General features: G+C 45.0%; 1 protein-coding gene across 2 annotated transcripts in view; it reads right to left on the reverse strand.

The window, feature by feature from the left end:
- Nucleotides 1–17,737, reverse strand: part of LOC147185543 (1-phosphatidylinositol 4,5-bisphosphate phosphodiesterase beta-1-like) — a 46,604-nt gene that overhangs the window by 18,324 nt on the left and 10,543 nt on the right. For both annotated transcript variants that reach the window (XR_015099454.1, XM_086104368.1), the window contains exons 3-8: nucleotides 15,617–15,685; nucleotides 3,852–3,992; nucleotides 3,362–3,441; nucleotides 2,247–2,300; nucleotides 1,785–1,860; nucleotides 441–541 (exon numbers count right to left, since the gene is read on the reverse strand). Coding sequence is in view for 1 of the 2 variants with exons in the window: in XM_086104368.1 (XP_085960494.1) it covers nucleotides 441–541; nucleotides 1,785–1,860; nucleotides 2,247–2,300; nucleotides 3,362–3,441; nucleotides 3,852–3,992; nucleotides 15,617–15,685 (521 nt within the window). In the remaining variant the exon portion in view is untranslated. The remainder of the gene's footprint in view (nucleotides 1–440; nucleotides 542–1,784; nucleotides 1,861–2,246; nucleotides 2,301–3,361; nucleotides 3,442–3,851; nucleotides 3,993–15,616; nucleotides 15,686–17,737) is intronic.

Raw genomic sequence — 17,737 nt, forward strand, 5'->3', positions numbered from 1 at the left:
CCGTGAAGTTCCTTCTCTCTCTCTCGGAACAACGACAGCCTCGAGTTTGGCATCATTCAAAAGCAAATAAGGTTCTTGCCATGTCCCAAAGAACAACCGTCCCATAAAAATTAGGTGGGGGGTAAAGGATATAAAGGTTCTTCAAAATTAACAGGGTGCTAAATTTCCCTTTGAATGATGCAATCTCCAGTAAAGTACATGGCCCGAAAGCCTCTGTGTACGATCGTCACGAAAAGAGAAGCGGGACAATGAATCACCCGCCTTTTGAGTCTCCAAATAGACTTGCCCTTTATCCCACACAATCTGCCAATGTTTTAGATTCCCTTCTTTTTTTAAGGTTACCAAGGCGATGGCTACCCCGCAAACTGCTTGTTTAAAAAAAAAAAAAAAAAGCCAAGAAATAAAGGAAGAAATAAAAGAGAGAGAATTGAACATCTTACACATCTGAAAAGATGTGGTCCAACTCGGGCCGGGCGCAGATGTTGCTGAGGAACAGATTGTACACCTCCAGTGTAAAGTCTTCTTGGGGTATGGAGTCGTTCTGCAAATTTTTGGAGGGGGGTTAAAATAAGCAAACTGTTGCATCATCGAACAAAATAGAACTTGTAAACCTCTTCGGGCAGGAAAAAGAAACTGGAATCCAGTCATTCACGGCTGCTCAAGTATGTAATCGCCGAGAACATATTTAAATAGGTAGGCGGAAAGTAGTTGTACTTTTACTGTTTTGAGATCAGCACAGCTTTTGAGTAGAAGATAAAGACTAGGCAGCAAACTTCAGCTTCTGCTTTCAAAATAGGGAACTCTGCCCTCAATATGGCGAATGAGTTAATTAATCAAGAAATGTATTCCAATACTTTTGTCCATCAATTGATCCCGAAACGGGTCCCAATCATTTAGTCCAGAGTCGATTAATTTTTTTGAAGATGTATCCCAATGGCCTGTACGATCCATCTTCTGTTCTACGGTTATCATCACACTGACACACAGGCCATTGTGTGCGCGGGCGTGTGTGTGTGTGTGTGCGTTTTAAGGATTAACAGGCATACCATTTAGATGTAATTACGAGCCCGCAGGAACAGCAGCAAAATCCCGATAGACTATCACAAGGCAACACGTTTGTTCCTGCGGCTCCTTGTGCTAATTAGCTACTGCTCGCTCTACATATCTCTATACACACACATACACACGTGTGAGCATGAGAGCGAGCGGGTTTGTATTCCTTGGTGTTCGCGGTGTTTGTATTAAGAGGCCATTCATTAGGGTTCACTTTACGACGCGTCTGCGCCGCCATGTCAACTGTAGCTTTCAGTTGACGTTGTTCTGGTTTAACCCAAAACAATGACGCGATGGCTTCATGGCAGCCTTAGCAAAGTATTTGCTAAGCACTCCACATTGAATCCTCCAATTAAGACACTTTAAAAAAAACAATAACATCAAAAACAACAACCCCCCCCAAAAAAAAAAAATTAAAACGATGGTCATGACTCACGAAAACACTTTGCTAAATGCTCACTAAGTACAAATCCATAATTGGAAATCAATGCTGTTGATGGGACGGAGACACTGCTAGCTGGAGGGCTGGTGTACACTTGAGGGGTTGAGGTGACACGTGAGGAGGGTAAAAATAAAGCAGTTGCATCAGTGCGGCTCCCTCGGGTGCGCTTGTGTCATGACAAGCGAGGATGACTCAGACGACGGCACTGACGGACGCGTGAAAATCAAGAAGGAGGAGAGATGAGGACAAACAAAAAAGGGAGAAATAAGGAATGTTTCGGGTGTCTCACTCTGCCCGAGGGAAGGTTGCAGTTTTCCAACGCCGTCTCCACTCGCTTGCGGTCCGACGAGAACACCCTGAAGATGCTGCAGGGATGACACAAAAACATCAGCCTCGAATTTGACAATTGCTGACCAAAACAGAGAGCATGGAGGAAGCATCTTATGAAAAACATTATTGCCCCTCTGAAAGACTTTTTTCTTTTTGTAATTTGTCTCCACTTCTTGTCTCTTTGGCCCTTTGTATGCAAGCAGCTGAGACAGTCTCCCCCTTCCATCCCGCATGCGGTGTAGCATTTATCAACAAACGTTTAATTAAAGGTTCGAATTAATTGGCTCATTCCACTCAGAAGTGTATAAATCCTGGCTCCCTGCACACTTTTAACGCCAGCCATATATATTCCCTGAAAGCACGACCATAAACCCTGCATGGGAGAAGGATGAAGGAGAATGAGGATGAAGCGACGGCTTACTTCTTGACAGGGATTCGACCTTCAGGGTTCAATTGCAGCTTCAGTCGCGTGTATCTGCACACAACAACAACAACGACAAATCATTTCAATCGGGCTTCTATTAAACACGTTCTGTCATATGCCTGATGTACATAAACACTGGCAGTTACACGACGGTTTAGCCCGTGCAGGCTAATCCGAGACGGTGCTATAAATAGAAGCAACAAGAGCCGGGCCCTTAAGTGGCTGCTGGCTAATAATTAATATCCACTACAGAGTCCACTTCTTACGGCACTCACATTCTATTAATGCCACTGTTTAGACACTTTTTCAAATTTTATATTGAATACAGAGCAGTGAGAAATGACAATGTATAACCAAACACTTAATTTTACACCTATGCATAAAAAATAATGTATGTAGCTGAAGTAATCACTAATAATATTACATAGGGTGCACCCTCCCCATACCAGATTTCGCCACCATCTTTGTGCTGCGGACTAATTAGCAAACGTAGTTCTTCAATATAAAGATTACAGCATTGAGGGAATACGAGAAGAAGTCGTTTGCGATGACATTTTGCTTGCACATGTGCTGAAGCGATTGGTGGTATGCTTGCAACGCGTGGTCCCTCTGTGGCACCGAAGTGAACTCTGAAATTACTCTGATGTTATATATATATTTTTTTGACACAGTATACTGTGTAGGACTTACGTGTGTGTGTGCGCAAAACATGCAAATATTTAGCATGCCCCACTTTTATACATTCGCACCGCACTCGATGACACAAGCCGACAGAAGTCTGCCCAGCGCGCGGTCGGTCGGTCGATGGCTGCTTTTATTGTCTCATAAGTCAATTTGCCTGCTGTCAGGAGAGAGGGAGAGGGAGGCATTCGTGGTTGAGAGCTGATCACAGATAAACAACAAATAGCCGCGCGTTGTTGGCGGATTCATATTTCAGGCCAGTCTAGCCGAGAGGAATCGAATCGTGCTCGGAGGTGACGCGGCACTGACGGTTGTCTAAGATGTGCTATAAAAGTCATTGGCTGGGTTACTCGACACACAAAACATGAGTCAACTGGGGTTGGGTTTGGTGGTGTGTGTGTGTGTGTGTGTGTTGTGTGGAGATGGCCTACGCTTTTTCCAGGCAGGCCTCTCTGGACATATTTTGCACCAGCAGATTGGAAGCAAGAGCGAAAAGCTCCTCCGCCCATTCCTATGGGAAATGAAACACATACTGTACATCAGCCTCCAAAATAACAATAATAAGAATAAAGTTATAGTTATACACAAGTTATGCAAAAGACTGTTTGCGAGAATTGTCAAATGCAGTGGATTAAAGCAGCAATATGAAACAATTGGACCTTCAAATGGCATTACATTGAGATGGTACACTGGAGAATGGTGGTAGTTGTTGTCATGGCGACCTGCCTTGGATTACAGTATCATATAAGTGTACCAGCCAGGGCAACATTGGTCTTGTTTAGCATTAGCGTGAATGCTAACATTTCTTTAAGCTCTGGGGTGCAATAATAAGTAAATGAAAATTCTGAATTATAGGGGGAACCCGGGAGCAATGAATTTGGGGATTGTTTCTTCAACTATTGCATGCGTGCAATACTCCACCTTGGCTGTCTCCTCCTGGAAGGCCATGAAGTTCAGGTACGTGATGTTGACCATGTCGGTACCACTCACCACCGTCAGCATCTTGTTCTCCATCTTACCCGCCAGCGTGCTGGTATCCAGCAGCTCGCGCAGTTTTGCCTCCTTCAACACACAGAAGACACGGCTGGGTCAAAAATGCAGGAGACAAAAAAAAAAAAAAAAAAAAAGACAAAAAGGTGTTAAGGACCATGAACCGTTTTTGGTTTTGCCCTTTAAAAACATCAAGAGGTGAGAAGCAAGAGTGTAAGTGCTTGATTGTTGTGCCATTTAAAAGCTGATATGTTAAATGCTTGGGGGATGGGGGGGGGGGGTTACGGGTGTTTGCAAATATATAATAGCATCAATGTATCTCCACCATGTGGCCAAAAGTACTGTACATATCATACTGTAGAAACAAATGGATCTAAAACACTTCCCTGAGGAACACCACGCCAAGTTGTATATGATTGTTACTTAAAATGGATTTTTCAGACAAATCAAATAGAGTTTTATTCATTCATGAGCACATTATGAGATGAAATACATTTTAAACAATCAGTCATGAAGGGAAAAACAGCAAAAATGAATGCAACAAGTATTACAGGACTTGAGACCTTGACGCAAATTAGGTTAGGAAGGCACCATCATCCTTTGACAACAGAACCACTTGTATGTTTATCCCATCCAAACAAAAAGTTCCGTGAAGATCTATTACTTACTTGCGAGTACAACAAAATCCCCAAAAGCAATCGATACATTTAATTGACACAAACAACAATTTTAGAGACGTTCAATGTGATGTGAAAACCTCCGAAAAACAATGCATTGACTCCGGGATGCGCATCGGGGAATGTAATTGTCTGAGGAGGAGGAGGAGGAGGAGGAGGAGGCAGTAAAACAAATATACATTTAAACAGCTCATCTGCATGGAACACAGCCCATTAGAGAAATACAAAATACCACTGAGGCGGGAAAGAGGAGGAATAAGACTCCCTCTCGCTTGTTGGACCAGCATACAAAACAGCCGCTTAATTAACAACAACAAAAGGTCTTGTGAAAGCTTAGCGGGGCAAGCAAACGAGCTGCGATAACTGAACAAATCAAACAAAGAGCTTTATGTGCTGCCTCACTCTTCCATCAGGCCAGGACGGCCAAAATGGAACCTCCCCATTTCCGGAATCCGTCCACCTCACTTTTCCCTTTTGGCCATCCAAGAAACAATCCTGAAGATGGCTGATTATGGCCAGGGATGCATCAGTCACTCTAACCATCAACCAACCCATAAAAAAAAGGGTCGGGGGGAAAGAAAGGCCACTTTCAATTTGCTAAAACGCACTGCCGCTAGGAAGAAGCCATTAGCGGTCCCTTGCGACAGGTTAGCATTGCGGGGAGTGACCAAGGGAAGAGTGGCAACACGAGGAAAGTCACGGTCAATAGCTGAAAGCTGTGGATGTGAAATGTGAGTTACTGTGGCGGTGGGGTGAGGTTACGGGACAGCACGGGTCATGAAGCCGAAATCAAAGGACGCCTTTGTGCACTGCGATCACCGGACGGACAAATCCATCAATTAATCAATTGGAAGCTTCATCTGTTGTTCATCCTAGCGAGACATGGTGTGAGCAGACGTGCTGCCCTTTCGTCAACAATTGTATGGCAAACTGTATCAGGGGGGGGGGGGGGCATCAAACTATGCTCGACAATCAAATGAAAAGCAGGAAGTACTTCCTTTGAAACGAGACATCTTACAGCTTCACACACCACAAATGTTTTTGTGGCAAAGTACTCAGGCAGAGCTAACGCTAATCCAGCCCTGCCAAAATAACTCGAAAACCTTCCGATTCACACACTTACTTTTGCGGCACCAAAGCTTTCCCCACCACCTCCCCGCCCCCTTGCCTGCTGTGGGCGTGTAGTTGAGCTTTAAAGCTTCCCAACTGATCAAACAGCCTATTTAATGGCGCGGACACCTTTCATAACCCGAACATGACGACTGTCTCTGGTGTGAGCTCATGAACAACACGTACAAATCTCTGGGGAAAAAAGGATGGGAAGGAAGACGAAGAAGAGGGTAATTTTTATTTATTTATTTTTAATCAGGAGGGGGGGGGGGGTTCCCTTCCCCATGATTGCACGGCAACACCCCCACATACCGAAGGCTGCACGTTGGATCGCTCTCATAACTCAGTGTGGCCGCCACCCGCAGGGACAATTCATAGGTCACGGCCGGCAAGAAACGCATATCTGACATTGACGGATGGGATCTCGAGCTTGACTGTCATTGGATCTTCCACAACCATTGGTTGCCAATTCTGCCGATTCATCTACCGAGGAAATGTAGTTCGACGCCCTAATCCCAGGGGTGATGATAGACCCCTCAGGTAGATAATGGGAAAAACAGACCATGCACCATATCCGAACAGATTTTAAGGCAAAGAACCACTCCATGGTAGGCTAAACCCACGTCTGAATTTCCACCAAATTATTCCTCAACGATTGGAATGTGAATTACGGCCACTGGTGCTTCTCACGTGACATTTTTCTAACTGACACTTCAGTCAGGAGAGAAGAAGACTTCTCATACCGCCCCACAAGCAGAAAAAACATTTATCTAAGCCATTGGCCTTGGTCCTGACAGAGAAAGTTGAACAAAATGGATGAATGGATGCTCCAATAACGAAGGGCCAGGGAGTACTTCACTTATGTCATTCTTCAAATGCCGGATGCTGACAAGCCGAATGTTGGCTCTGGGGGTAGATTCATCTTGTGACGCACTCCAGAGCTGAGCAGCGTGAAAAATGTATTTTTCAAAAGAGCAGTTATACAACCGATGTAAGCCTCATCCTTTGGTCATGAATAATCCAATCACAGCCTTGTGCCAATTTAATGCAGTCATTCTTCACGAGGCGGCGCCGAAAAGCCGCCAAGGCGCTCGGATGCCTTCGGGGCGGCGACTTCACACATGAGATGCAGTGGTCTTGAGTGTAACACGGTGTGGGCGAAATTAATGGGACCTATTTTCCACCAAAAGAAAGTGAAACCTGAAGAAATTATCTAGGGGGATGGGGGGAAAAAAAGTCATGCTGGAACCCTTTCGCATCAGGGTTAGTCTCAAGGAGGGCTCGGCAACCTAAAATGTTCAAAGAGCCATATTGGACCAAAAAAACAAAACAAAAAACAAATATGCCTGGAGGTTGATTAGGAAAGCTTGTTTCACTTCTTTCGTTCACGGCAGGAGCCGGCAGACAACCAAAGTGACACTTCTTCCCGGGTGCACTCACTCAGGAAAACAATTTCATCGCCTCTGGGTCTTTGTCTGCCAATCACGGCGATCCCGATAAGTAAATCATCGTTAGCCGTCGCTAATCTGCCACAGAGGAGCTCGTCACTTACACTCCTTGTCGTCATTCTTCTTTTTGAGCCAGGGTTCTTTTTTTTTTTTTTTTTTTTACTATTTTGGCGACGCAGCACGCGAAACAAGCACTTTGCATTATGCGGTTAATGCAGCCTCGAGTGTTTTGACGGGGCGCACGTGACGGCGGCGAGACTTTGAAGCTGCGGAAATAGTGAGGAAATTGGAACCTTTTACTCATAGATGGGAGTACGTGCTTTTTCTTTTTTAATGTGCAGTTATGTAAGGATCTGCAATAATACAGCTCCATAAGCCCCTTTACAACATACGCTCCCTTTGTATCTCTTTTTATAAGCTGCTGCTGCCATTATGTGACACTGACATGACACATATCCCAATGGTGACTGTAAATCCATTCTTAGATTAAATTGAGGCTAAGGGCAACTGAGGAAAATTGTTAGAGTGCAAATAAAGTTTCAGAGTAAGCGGCAGTGGGGGGAAAAAAATGTAGTTCCCGCTGAGTGTGCAGGCAAAGTCAGAGAGGCGGAAAGGGGCAAGAGGGTCGCGTTCGATGAGGTGGAAGCGCTCTACCTGCCGCGCACACTTCCTGCACGTCAACTCCATCAGTCTCAACACACGCGCATTCACGCACGCAAGCCGAACACACACCTCATTACGGAATCACACAAAACCAAATAGGCGAGACTTCATCTTCCAAGCTCGAGCGAAGGAGTTGCGTAACGATGCATGACGCTGCCAAATCCAAAGGCTGCAGAATTTCATCGAGGCGGCAGATGCTTGGGGAGGAGGGGAGATCGGGAACAATTACGGTTGTATTCTTTGTGCCGCCTCTAATGAGGAGGTTATGTGGAGTTTGCTTGTTGATTGTTTCTCTACATCCATTCGTTACAAGGCTTTACGAACCACTGGTTTTTACAAGATATTGTGTTTTAAAACGGCCTGTGTTCCTGCTTGGAAAATGATATGATGGAGTAAGAACTGCGTCTGTGTCATAAAAGAAACAAACAGGTGTGAGATTAGAAAGGCAAAAAAAAAATGCAGATAAGGACAAGAAACACGATACTTCAGCCATCCTTAACTCATTCACTCCCAAAGACGTTTTAAAACGTCTTTTCAGAGTTGGTCCAGAATTGGCTGGTACTGAATGAGTCAAAACCCCCGTTTGGCCCGAGCTGTCTGTCAAGCGGGTGATGGCGGGCACTTAAAACGGCTAGCGGGCACGAGAAAGCGGCAGGTACAAAACTACAGTAATTACGCCGCCGTCTGGCGGCGCACTCATTAACTCAAGGCGGCACAATGCTGACAGAATACTGGCAGCAGCGGTCGACTCAAACCTCTCCAAACTTAACGTGCCTGCCACAAAAATCTTTTCGCAAAGGTTACAAAATGTCCACACGTAAAGCATTCAACGTGCTCCAGCGGAAAAACCGAGCGGAAACGAAACTAAATTTGAAACAATTAAGCTTTTCCTCATCAAATTCTGTCGGAAATGACGTCCGCCGTCTCCGTACTTGCGGCCTTACGTACAGGAAATCTCCACTTCAAAAGCAAAACCTCCCCTTCCAGCTTGACTACATTACACCATCGAACACATTGGCATCTAGTGTTGCTACACAGCCCCCTCGACTGCTGAGTAATGTGCCCCATTATTTAAAAAGAAGTCACCTCTGGTGAAAATGAATCAAAAAAAAAAAGAATTTATGAAGGCAGGGATCTGCTTCGTGGAATATCGGGACACAGAAGGCTGTTTTGGCACCAGTGGAAAGAGTTCAAGAGGGGAGGAAGTGGGCATATGCTTCCTCCATGCTGCACCACCAATGGGTCACAGGCAACAGCTTGAGGGCTTCATTGTCAATTATTTACTCCGAGTCCCCATTGTAGACTCTCCCTCGGGGGGCCCCCCCGACCTTGCTCTGCTAGGGCAGTACTAGGGGCTCAAAAGGATTCTTTGCCAGTTGTTGTGTTTATATTTTGTGGTTGATTTGGACACAAAATGTTGCACTGTACCTCTGGACCGTTTGGATGTATGATAGGAAACAAACGCAGGACAACAGCGCACCACCAGTTGCACGCACAGACAACCTCTGTGGCCCTTTAAGTTGCATGCAGCAGTCAAGTCAAGAGAATAATCAACTGATCAACCGAATAATCAATTTTGCTAACCCTAACGCTGTCTGACTGCTTCACATCTATTTTTGCACCAAACATGCTCGTCATGTGGTCCACAGACGCCAACCGTTTTAACGAAAGGAGAGACCAACGGTCTGCAACTCCCCGTATGACCAACATGGTCAAAAACTGAATGAAAGACAAAGTTTGAACTGTCTGAGAGGCAATTTTGCCTTATGAAGACTATTCATCACGGCCAAGGCGCTTTATTGCCATCATCACTGTCGCATCCTTAATTGGAGAGCTGTCACCTTGCTCCTGTAATATTCCCTTTTTCAATTTGGCAATGCGCGCAAAAATCTGCCAAAATGATCAAATTCAGAACACCCGTGTGGCGACTGCGAGGATTTATGCATGCGGTCACTAGTTAGCAATTAGCCATTAGTAGCTGCTGCGTGATGAAGACATCCCGCTGTTTTGGACATCCTCGAGCCATCTGCCCTCGCCAAGCAGGCTTCACAGAAGGTGTGCCAAAAAGGAGGACTGTGAGTTTAAACAAACCTTGGGATGTGCTGCTGGTGGGGGGTGGGGGGTGGGAGGCGGGGGGGGGGGGGGGGATTAATGATCCTTGACGGCTCATTGATGGCAGAAAACGACCCAAAGAGACCTTGGCTTCCGATCAGCTTTTTATGCTCGTGTGCTGAGAACGATGATGATTCAACCAACAGACTGAATGAGAATGAGAGACTGGTTGAGAATCCAAATGATCGACAGAAGATGGAGAGTGTGACTGACCGACGAATCAAGAAACTGAGAGCCAGAATGACCAACAGACAGACCGAATGAGACAACCAGCCAGACCTTTTAAACACTCACAGGCCACTTCACTCGGTACACCCAAGGGCCCAATAAAAGCGAGGCGTAAAAAGTTATTTGAAAAGTAGTAGTCCTAAAAGAAAAAGAAAAAGGACGAAACATCTGCCGGTTTTAATGACTCCTTTTGAGGAGATAGTGTGTTTTCAAAACACAACATTGCCACTCCATTCCCCTCCTAAAAAAAACTAAAGAATGCGGACGGGGTCAAGGTGGCTAAAAAAGTGTCTTCATATAACACACACAAGTGCTAACACATACACACACACACACACACAGTTTCCACTGAAAATGATCATGGAGCTGGCTTGCGATGTTTCACTCTCGCCTCACCTCTGTGATTAATGGGTGGCTGGTGTGACCGTGGCGGCGATTAATAATCATAAAAAAAAAATCCTGAAGAGCTGAGCCATCATTTGATCCACACACCACAAACGCTTGTCCCTTACAAAAAAAAAGATGGCTGATAACAAGGCGGCTAGGGAGATATTGATCGGGGCCCAATTAAAATGCGGCCGATTGGTAGAGGAAATGTGGAGAAAGTTCATCGCTGCGAGTGAGAATCACCTCTGAAGGGACGACTATTAGCGCCGCGCCTTTAGCGCTGCCGCCGTTTAAATGACTCACACTTTTCAATCAGTGCGATGAGTCACTTTAAGGCGTTTTTTTATTTTTTTTTTTGCTGCCAATTAAAAGCAGAGCGCTTTCTCGGAGAATCGGCCAGGAAATAAGTGATGGAAAATACGGTTTTGATGTGCTTCCTATCTCAGCCGACTGCAGATGCGCCCATCATTAATCAGGCAGGAAGTTTGGATGTTGATGAAACAGAATCAAACCACGTCGCTGGTGTGTTCACTGGAGTGGCAAAAACAAGGAAAGAAAAAAAAAAGTGATATTAAATTGGGGCGCTTCAATGCAATGACAATCCGTTTAATTATCTCATCATCTCCAATTACAGCAGACGACGGAGAGGAAAAGGAGGTGTGGGGGTTGACGAGGGGGGGGGGGGGGGCGCCACCGTGCACAACAGAATCTTGGCCGCCCTCGTTACTTCTTGTTCTCATCTACCGGCGGTTTCCCTGGTAACAAACCCGGTGGATCGCGTACAGCCAGCATGTGTCAAGCCCGTCGTGTAGGAAGAGCCGTTTCGCTGCCGATGCAGGTGTGATTCGTGAAACTCTTTTCCATATGAAATGATCCGAGACCACAAAAAAAAAAAAAAAAAAAACTGGCCTGTGAATGCAGCACAAAAGGTCAAATTGGGTCAATTGACAGGATGCGGACAAGGTTCTAACTAGGCTACTGATTGTAGAAAAGGTTAGCACGTGAGGGTGATGCAATGGCTCCAGTAAATAGACACCGGCACAGATGTTGGTCCAGATTATTGAGGTTGGGGAGTTTCTTCTAACTCAGAGGAGCAAAGGCTTATGAAGACAGACAGCCCCGAGTAATACGCTGACTTTCAAGCCACTGTATTTGCTGTTCAGCTTGTCCCGGACACTTCTTGCGTATTGGATCATCTCCAAGGTCAACATTTGCTGTGTTTAACAAAATGTCACATGGGATTTCATCGGCGCGAGTTTAGACGCTGATAGTCCCCGAGGCCGGCGCTCATGTTCAATTTCTTTTTCGAAAACGCACGAGCGGAGTTGTTTGCAGAACTTTCTAACCTTCTGTCGGCAAAGCTACACTTGCCCTTTTGTGAACTGGACATCGATCTTGAGAGCTGTTTGTGTATTGTCTGAGATAGGTTTAATACGGGGCGCGGTGTATTTACATTGTGCATTTTACAGCGCCGAGACGAATCAATCGTCAAATTGTTCATGAGGGCTTAATGCGGTTTATGTGTTTGGAAAAGCAATATCCTTCTCTTCTCTTCCTTCGGAATACAAGCTAAGATACTCAGGAAGTTCAAAAGACAAAGTAACGGTCTGTTAGCGGCATTCCGATTGGGGGGGCTGGAACAGGTGCACCATTGTAATCTCTTTTTCTTTTTCACCGAGAGAGTAATCTGTGTCGGTCACTCCGCTCTCCATTTCATGTTGTTTGGCGGATCAGCGAGTGTCAGAGCCAGCTAGCTAGCGTCCCCTTCGATTTCTCGCCAGGCGTTAATGGCACAGAGGGGGAATTAATCGGGGACATTGATCGAAGAAGAAAGCCAAAGCCAAGCCGGTCAATCAGGCTAACCTTTTACCCGCCACTTCTATTCGTTGGCCTCTTTCCCGCCGCAGAGCGAGAGGTGGCGGATTCTATTATGGAAATCAATAATCCATGGAATCTTTTAATGGAATCGGATCAGACGGGGGGGTACGAGTAGCTCAGTCTGAAAGGTTGAGGTCATTGGAGTTCAACCGCCAATGAGCATGATGAAAAATAAACCCAGGTGATAAGTGGGCGTGTTTTATTTCGGGTTAGCTCTGTGAGACATTTCATGGTCAGATGCTCATATTACCAAACTAACGGGACGCACACTGAAAACGAACTACAATTCGGAGGAACGCAACGTAAAAGATTCACCCAAGTACACGGAGCACCATCGCCGCCAGACGGCTTTAATGATTTGGCGCTAATCCAGTCGTCCTTGCACTCACGGACTGTTAGCCCCGTTTAAAGACGGCTACCGACGCATACCGAGAATAGCAGCATGACATCGTCACGATATCATCTTTCTCCACACACACACACACACGCCATGAGGCAGCTGCAGTGGGATACATGCGGTGCAACACGGTATCTCGCTTACTGTATGCCGCTGGTTGCGAAAGTGGGGTTTGGCTTCACTGTGCGACCAATGGCATGACATAAGGAGAAAATAATAGCAGAGCTGAAAGTAGCCCATCAAGGGGTTTCATACTCGATATGAGTTAATGGGTTTGTTTGTTGACATTGCTTCAAGTGTCGAGCAAAAAAAAAAAAAAAAACACTTTGCAGCGCAGTGAACATTGCAAAGTGACAAGCTAGCGTTGTGCTCGCAAGCACCGCAGCTCTTCTCATTCCACTGATGCCTAACACCAGCGATGATGACGATGATAGCGTTAGCCACACCGTGTACATTCTCGCGGCTATAATTTGTTTCTGTGGGCTATACCCAGTTGAGCGCCTGCTGGTCTTTACCGGGATCCTGTTACAAGGCCGCGGACACACAAGCTGAGCTGCATTTAGCAGCAGTCTACTGGGGTGAGCTGCAAGCTGGCAGTGCCGGGGAAGCCATTCGGGGCAGACATTTAACTTCAACACTTCTCGTTGGAAATAGTAAATCTGAGAAGGGGTGTGGGGAGTTGAATCCTAATGAGGTCCCACGGAAACTGTTAAGTAAGGGACGGGAAGTTTAAATGCCTTGCTAGCAGCGGTCTTGCCTCACCACATGATTGACACGGCGACAAATTTGTTCAAAAAGGTATGACATGAATGGGAATATCAGTCCAGCGTGAAGAAAAAAAAATAGCACAATACTAACAATAACAAATGGTATTTATACTTTTAAAAACAGAATAATTTGCACACTTCAAATTGTTATTGTTGCATTTGATGGTATCAACTGTTCCCTAAAAACAAAAACAAAAAACGGACAAGATATCTCACACTTTCCACCCGTTCATTTCCTAGACTGCTTATGCTGAAGCAGATGATATTTATTTTCATTTTATTCATTGTATACATTAAATGCCAAAAAAGTGGTACTGTGATGCTTTACAGTAGTCGTGGAAGTTTTGATCATCATAAACTAAGCGGAGCGGCGGAAACGAGGCTTTTGGAGAACTTGGCCACAAAGGCGAGGTCCAAAATGAAAATGAAAGCGCGCGGCGTCGTCGCCACCGCAGCGGGAACATTCTGTGACGGCCACAAAAGCACTAAAAATAACCACAGACAGTCGGGGAAATGAAGAAAAGAAGACAACGCGTCCCTCCGCTTGTCTGTGGTTGACTCGGAGATCCACCCTGTCGTACAAAGCGTTGCTCTGACAAGCCCCCAATCTAATCAGTGTGAATGACGGCCGGGTGGGTGCATGCTAATTAGTGCCAGTAAGGACACAGTCGCGCTACTTGAACACACACGGAGCGACACGTGCAAAAAGAGCATCCAACAACACTCATCAATGCGCCTCCATCAGGCTCGGGAGAGTGAGTCACGTACGAGCAGCGACCGCTCACAGGTGGGGTGGCGCGAAGACGCCGGCGGGCCGGCCACGCGTTTGATGGCGAGACAATGAGCCACGTTATTTTTATGTAAAAAGGAAAAAAAAGCAAAGCAGGTGGAGCAGGGAAATGAAATCATAACCGGCGAGACGCAGCTACGTCTAATGACACGCTGCCTGTGGAGCGTGACTTCGCCTGACTGGGGGTGCAAAGCTGTAGGCTGCCATGTTGGTTTGGGGCAATTTGGCCGCCGCGGAAACCCACATAGAAACAGGAGAATAAATAAATGAAGATGGATGAAGGCTGTCTCTCTCTCGCTCGCTCGCTATCCTTCCTCTCGCACAGAGTGATGATACGTAGCCACTATTGATCAGCGATATTGATTTTCTTCATCTCAAGGCAGCATTTTTATAGTGGATCTGATTCAGCTCTGCAGGGTGGTGGTGACATTAAAAAAAATGGCAAGCAATTTAGTGGGGTATTTTACACCCCGCACGCCCAAAAAAATAACAAAACGGAAAATTTTAAAATGTATGCATGGTGTAAAAATTATGTGTCCAATATTTGCAACATTGAAGTGGTGTGGAGGTTTTATTTTCGCAATTTTTTCTTTAATTTGTATTTTTTTGGGACCATTTTCGGATTTTAAAAACAGGGCCATAATCTTACACTAAAACAGTACAGTGGACTTGTTGAATTTAATTTGCAATAAATTTATTTAAATTGTATTCATCATTGAATTGAGTGAAAAATATTGTATCGATATTTTGCAATTCTTGTATTATGATTATGTTTCATTACCTCAACTACTTTCTACTTCAAAAGGTTTTTGCTGTTGATGACAAATATTTTTGCAATTATTATCATGGTGAAAAAAAAGATTCATTTCAAAATGTAACCATGCAATGCAGTGTAAAATCCACATTTTATGTTACATTACTTGGCCCATTTTGCTGAACTGAATTTTTTTTGGGGGCAGGGGGGGGTTTGAATAATGACTTTACTCAACCCGACAGCAACGTGCTAACTACGGCACTATAGATACATCCTTCCCTGCCTCCTTCCTTTTTCTGCCGACCTCACTCATCACAACCTCAGACAGCTCGTCTCCATCTCGCGGTAATGGATTTCCGAGACGTCGGCCATCTTAGCCGTCACGTGCTCCGTTTAGAATCCCTCGCTCAAACTGAAGTGTGTTCAGTTTATTATTATTATTTTTTTGTCCATTACAATCAATACTGCACACCATTTGGGCTCACCTTTGGAGTTTTGGTGCATTTTCCATTGCGGGCATCTTTGATGTAGGCGATGTCCAGTAAGTCGGTCTCCTGCAGGGGAAAGAGAACATCACAGTCAGGGGTGAGCTGAATGATTCAGCGATGCATCTTACTGTGGATCCGCGATCGTTTGCCGCATTGACTGAACGAAGGTTCAGGTATTCGGCCTGATAAAATTCCAAGAACCGATTAATCGGATGATGAGCTTAAATATATTTTTTTTAAATATTCAAACTCTTTTGGTCACTTAATGTCTACAACAAGAATGACTTTGACTCTTTTAGAATCTTTTCCTTTCGCAGGTGGCGATTTTAAAAACGGTTCCTATCCGAGCAACATAGCTTGCGTGCAACTTATATTCTTCATCACATCATCTGTGCCTCGCCTCTTCTCTTGCCTCCTCTGCCTTTTTCAAAGTGCAACGGCCAGCAAAAAAAAAAAAAAGTACATAAATAAATACATAAATAAATAAATAAAGAACGGAAGCCCGTTAGCATACGCGGCACGTCCTCGGAAGCGAGCGGCGGCACCAGCGGGGGTCGGGAGAAACTAGAGAAATTAATGAGCGTGCTTAACCTGCGACGGCCGCGGGCAATATTGTCTTGCTGCGGATCGCCCTGATGTATCTGCAACATGCTGCTTATTCTAATGGAAAACATGACTTTCTTTTTTTTTTGTTCGGCAAGAACAGCAGTGGCCTGAATTTTTTGCGGGATTCATCATGGATGCAGAAATATTCAATTCGCAAGTCCTAATCCACTGTTTGACTTCATATTTTAGCAAAGCTATCATGACCATACAGGCGTATGACGTGTGTCCATATATATATATATATATATATATATATATATATATAGAGAGAGAGAGAGAGAGAGAGAGAGAAAAAATGCGACCTCCATAGACTGCCAGTACTCATCTGGAACGAAGCTGCTCTGAACCAGAAAACAGTTGACGACACGGAAAATGACAGAAAACGCAACGAAAAGCGTATCCAAAAGGTCCCGGGGACACCGCCATTTTGTATCGTATATATATATATATATATATATATATGTATATATATATATACGATACAAAATGGCAAATATATATATATATATATATATATATATATATATATATATATGCAGGCGCTGGAGACTCCCTAAAATAATAGAAACAGCAGGTGTCAGGAAACAGGTGGCGCTCGCACGGCGAGTCACAGTCGCTCAACTCATCCATGCGTCTGCTTGGTAAAGGACAACAGGGAGGCTGAAGTCTCGGGTGGCTGCGCGGAGAGCGCACACGTGGGAGGAGAGTGGTCGCTTCTGATGTATCCCTCCTTGTCTCTTTCGACTGGATGCCTTTGCGAAAGTCAAAAAGGATGGACGATTGATTAATCCGGACGTTACAGCCACAGATTGAATATTTCATGAGAGTCAAAGTGGTAAATGATGGCGGAGGGAAAACGGAAATGAGGGGAAGTAAAAGACCTTTGAGATAAGGTGCAGTCGCCGCTGCGTACTGAGTTGATGATCTTTGTCATATTTCACCCCTCGGCCTCCTCTCGATGACTTCCCGTTCTGCGTTTACGCCAATGCGTGACTGAGAATCGCTGGGAAAGCCATGATGGAGGCTGCCGATAGAGAGAAGCTCGTCGTGTCTCTTATTGAGTCAATTCCGGACATTTCCAGATATATCAACTGAAGATTTCATCTCAAGTCCACAGGATGACAGATGCGACGCAACTTTGTCGAGGAATGTTGTCAAGATCAAGTATATCCCCCAAAAAGATGGATTGGCGAATGAATAGATGGATGTTTTGATGGACAGAGATAGAGACAGAGTGGTAGTGTAGCTATCTATATCGTATGTACTGTATCTATCCTTCCACCTGCCTATCCAAGGTCTGAAGCCTCGTGACACATTCACGTAGATCGCAGGTGTCAAACCCAAGGCCCGGGGGCCAAATCTGGCCCGCTACACAATTTTATGTGGCCCGCGAAAGCCAATCCAACATGTCAACTTCCACGATGCTTCCTAAAATCTGTACCCAAATTTAATATGATCAAATGTAATAAATGAGACTTGACTTCTTTATATGGTTTCACAGTCATAACGGCC

The sequence above is a fragment of the Hippocampus guttulatus genome, chromosome 23 (assembly GCF_054856545.1).
Source record: "Hippocampus guttulatus isolate MCC_2025c chromosome 23, RoL_Hgut_1.0, whole genome shotgun sequence".
In the NCBI taxonomy this organism is placed as follows: domain Eukaryota; kingdom Metazoa; phylum Chordata; class Actinopteri; order Syngnathiformes; family Syngnathidae; genus Hippocampus; species Hippocampus guttulatus.